This window comes from Anopheles moucheti, chromosome 3 (assembly GCF_943734755.1).
Source record: "Anopheles moucheti chromosome 3, idAnoMoucSN_F20_07, whole genome shotgun sequence".
Taxonomy (NCBI): domain Eukaryota; kingdom Metazoa; phylum Arthropoda; class Insecta; order Diptera; family Culicidae; genus Anopheles; species Anopheles moucheti.
The window spans coordinates 83,936,367-83,941,064 of NC_069141.1; the positions used below are offsets into that span (position 1 = coordinate 83,936,367).

The window sequence follows — 4,698 nt, forward strand, 5'->3', positions numbered from 1 at the left end:
AAGAGCTTAAAGTCATTACACCATATTAAAAGAACTTAAAAACTATTTAAAAAAATGCTAAATCAGCTTTAAAGAGAAGCATTATTTCGGAAAAACAGAAGAAGACATAAATGAAACCTACATCATATCGCAGAAGCTAATAAGAAATGAGAACCATTCGTGAACTTAACTGCATTAGCTGATAAGGAATAAATATAGAGCAATTTTAATGCTGTATCGAGTACGCCTTATGCTCCTTGTGACCACATTAAACCAACGCAAATGTCGCCCACGATGAGACCAATGTTGGCACTACACTTGCAGCCAAAAAAAACAAGAAACCTCCCTCATCATCTTCCACAGCACATACTACACCACAAAAACTCCATCAGCGAAAATCTGCCCCAGCCCGTATCTAATTGTTATTAGATTATGGTTGGAAAAATCTGTGCATGTCTCGTTAGTAACAGCTTCCACCGGGCGGGTCTTGGGCAAACAACAAAATGGAGAGCTCTACACGGTCACATTTCTTATGCACAAGATGTGCTGAATCTACCATCGCACATTTCGTGAAGTTCGTAGTCCCCTTGCAGTACCACAAACAAAAACTGTCGCCTCAATCTTTTCTTATCGCTTCATATGCCAGCCCAGCATCCACATCCTTCCGGCATTGTGTGTGTGCGCTCGTATGTTTATCGTTCATGACATGGCCCTGCCTGAAACCGCACACATATAAGGTGAGCAAACAAATAAATATAAGCCAACCACCAGCAGCAAAAGGACCGTGCTGCAATCAGAACGCAACGCAACACATTCTCGCCTCCCACATTAAAACTCATCCCACCCGTCACCAGGGCTCTCGGTACAGCTTCTGGTAGTGCTTCTGGTTGATGTATCGAAACAACATGTTTTCCACCGATTTGCCACATTTTCACTACCAGCGAAACAGATCTAGAACATAAAATAGCGCCAGCCACGGTCGTCCTTGCTTCATCCTCTCCGTTGCTTGCGCGCAAACACACACACGCCAGCAACTGACGACCGCCCAATAAGCGCCATCGTGCCGACGTTTCGAGCAGCAGGTTTTTCTCATCCCCCACACCCCCACCCCTCCGTTGCGGGAAAATTCCACCCAGTGCTAGCTGTGTTTCATGCCAGGCCACGTTTACAAAGGAAATATGCTCGCACCCTTTGGCGAATACGATATGCTCCACCCTTATTTTACGAACGCAATGAAAATCGTCACATTTTCACCGGCACGAACGGGAAGGCAATAGGCGATAGAGCAAGACACCGCACTCACTGCCTTCTTGGGCGGGGGAGCGTGTACGGGGGAACGGGAACGTGAATGGAAAATGACGTCCATGTTCTCTTATCAGCAGCTTGCCACACATCCAGCCCGTACTGTCGTTATGTTGTACATAAAAGCTGCTCACCACATCGGTCGCTCCACACCAACAAGGGAGCGCTTGTTACAGATGGAAAGCTCACCAATACTAGGAATACCCTTGTACTTAGAGCGGCGCACCAAAAAATATGCTGACGTTAGAGGAAAAGCTTTCAAGGGAAAACCGTGCAAGAAAAAAAAAACAGACTCCCTCCACAACGAGATCATACACAAAAGCGTTCCACAAGTTGAAAGCTTCTTCTATTGCTATTTCATGGCATGCTCCGTTCGGTCTTCGCCATCCCCTTTGAATGGCAAAACTTCTTCTCCCGTCCTGCGTGTGTAGGGGTAAGGAAAAGCAAGCGTGCGCGCTTGCGTGGTGCGGAGGAGTTACACACCTATCAAACCGTTCATTAAACCGCTCCCGCTGGTGCGGGTGTGTTAGTTGACTTGCGTTGCGGGTAGTACTCGTCTCTTTTTGTCACGACACAAACGAACGAATGCCTTTCCCGCTCGGCAGCATATTTCCGAACAAGTGAAACAAAGCAGCCGGAGGCGATGGAATGAAAAACAAAACGGCAAAAACACAAACTGAAAGAAGCAGGAAAAAAACTGCAACACGAGGAAAACTCCCTACACCCCAGCGAGAATATGATGAGGGACAATATTTTCCAACCCTATGCTGAGAGGGTGCCTGCCTCACTGGGTGGTTTGCCCTATGTTTATGTACATTACACTGCATCGCATTTTTCTTTCTCTCTCCCTCTCTCACGCTTTCTTCACTCCTTTCACTCATTCGTCGACAACAGAAACCACATGCGCTTCGATGGAAAACCGGACGCAAGGATTCACCATTTTATATGGCGGTTCTGGAACGATATGTTTCTGATTTTATGATCGCTCCCTCTCTGTTCGTCCTGACCATCAGGCGAACACATGCTCGCCGAGTTTGTGCGTGATGGTGGTGGTGGTGGCGATAAGGTTTGCCGAGTCCACACTTGCAACAACCCGTCAGGATATTCGGGAAGGATGTTTCAGTTTGTCGGTAGCGCTCGCAGAAGAAACAAGTGATTCAGCGCAAACAGTTCTGGGCATTGAAGAAGGACTTTTCGTGTGACGTCTTCGAATGTGTATCAAAGTGTAGCCTGTTGTGTTACGAGCTAAGAAATTGTGAATTTCCTCATATACTGAACAAAGTGCTAGAGAATAGTGTGAGTGTCGACCGTGTGTGTGTGATAGTGTGCGCTTTATCACAGTTTTGTTTGGGGCGGCCTCCACAACCATGACAATGGACATCAAACAGTCGCGTATGAATGTGAAGATAGCAACACCGATTCCGGATCAACAGGATCAGCTGCATCAACACGTGATTACCAAAATGGCCGACCGGAAACCTACCACCGGCGCGAAGCGGTCTTTCGACGTGGCGTTTCTGATGTTACCGGACGAGAAGTTATCGGCCGCTCGTAATGGTAAAGCACCCAAACGGCAGCTCCCACCTGCTCCATCACCCACCATCGACGTGGAGAGTGATTCGACGCAATCGGAGGACCTGTCCCTGAAGGGTGGCTTTAGTCCGGTCAGATCACCGGAAGTGGAGCGTCATTTCTCGCTGGAAATGTTGAATGCTAGCCGTCATCGGGCGCTGTTGGTGGATGGACTGAGTGCGGGCCACACGACTCCACTTGTCCATCATCCCCAGCAGCCCCACACGCAGCATCCGCCGCATCACCATCCCAACAACCACCAACATCTTCCGCACCCACCTGCCGGAGAGGAACGGTTAGCCTATCTCTTCAACCCCGGGGCCCGGTTCTACGAGCATCCGTTCGGTGGGTTCGGCCGGAGTGATTCCGATACGCAGCGCAGTGCGTTCCAGAAGGTGTCCAGTATTATACCCGCCGGGTCTCCACTGCCACCGCTAAGCCCGGATCGTCACAGCTGCCCATCGACGAGTCCTCCGATCTCGATCAGTCCGTCAGGATCGCAGACGGGTTCGGTGGGCGGATTCCGGACGTACGAGTATGGACCCTTCCTGTCGCCAAGCCCTGGCAGTCCATCGGCCCCACCACCCGGTCCAGCCCGGTCTACATCGCCTACGACCAAATCGGCAGGTCCTGCCCCACCACTGCCGATGCTGTACCGCACGGCCGATCCGAACGAGCCACCGATGCCGGGTTCACCGTACTTCCCCGGTGTACCACCCTTCGCTTTACCACCGTTCGCCGCTGGGCCTGCCCCACCGATGCCGGAATCCGTCGACGGTATCATCCGCAATCCGGCGGCAGCAGCCATCCTCTCCACCTTGCTACCCTCCGCGATGAGCACCTTCACCCTGTCGGCGCAGAACGTCTGTGCCAAGTGCAACATCAGCTTCCGGATGACGAGCGATCTCGTGTACCATATGCGGTCGCACCACAAAAGTGAACACGTGCACGATCACGCCCGCCGCAAGCGGGAGGACAAGCTGAAGTGTCCGGTGTGCAACGAGAGCTTCCGCGAGCGGCATCACCTAACGCGTCACATGACCGCGCACCAGGACAAGGCGGGCGATCTGCTGGAAAAGACGAGCAACGCCGGGATTGGGATGAAGGGTGCACCCGCACGCCATCAGCACCAACACCAGCAACAACAGCATCTTCATGTCGCTTCCACGGGCCGGCTTGCGTAACGCGATCCGGACAACCCGGGCGGTGTGCCGAGATGAACATCTGTTACGATTCTGATTCTGAACGCGGCTGATCAAACCCCGCTCCGGGTGGTGATTAGAATATGTTTTAATCAGTTGCTCCCTTCGGGCTGGTCAGCATCAAAGCGAGGGTTTGCTTTAGTTCGCCTTTTCCTTCCGAAGAGCCCTTCTTTTTTTGGTTATTTGTTATGAAAGAGAAACACAAACGCGAAAGTGCGATGGTGTGTAGCATGTGCAGGAATAATGGAGCATTGTTCAGCACATCCATTCTAGCGCTTGAGTGAAGTTTCACGCTTTGCAATCGCAACGAAACGCATTTGCATACGCGAAACGGTACGCCAAAAAATGATTAAGTTAAAAATATATATTTAATTATTAAAATGTGATATTAAATGTACTTCAAATGAGCGAGACGCGTGTGTGGTGTAGACGTGTAGGTAGCGAAGTCGCGCGGTAGCATCTCTACCAGTTTTGAAAGGAAAAGATTAGTCAATAGTACAAGGGATGATTTTTAGCCAAAGCAAAGCAATCTCAGTAGCATAATCGACCCCCACACACAAACACACATACAGACAGAAATACACACATTAGTGCACAACCATCTCGCGCATGGAATGGTATTTAATAAATGTTGTCTTATCGT

General features: G+C 50.2%; 1 protein-coding gene across 1 annotated transcript; it reads left to right on the forward strand.

Annotated features, from left to right (window-relative positions):
* The first annotated feature begins 2,648 nt into the window (after nucleotides 1-2,648).
* Nucleotides 2,649-4,037, forward strand: LOC128304924 (PR domain zinc finger protein 8). The gene has a single exon (XM_053042166.1). The coding sequence runs from the start codon at nucleotides 2,649-2,651 to the stop codon at nucleotides 4,035-4,037; it is 1,389 nt and encodes a 462-aa protein (XP_052898126.1).
* Nucleotides 4,038-4,698: the final 661 nt, after the last annotated feature.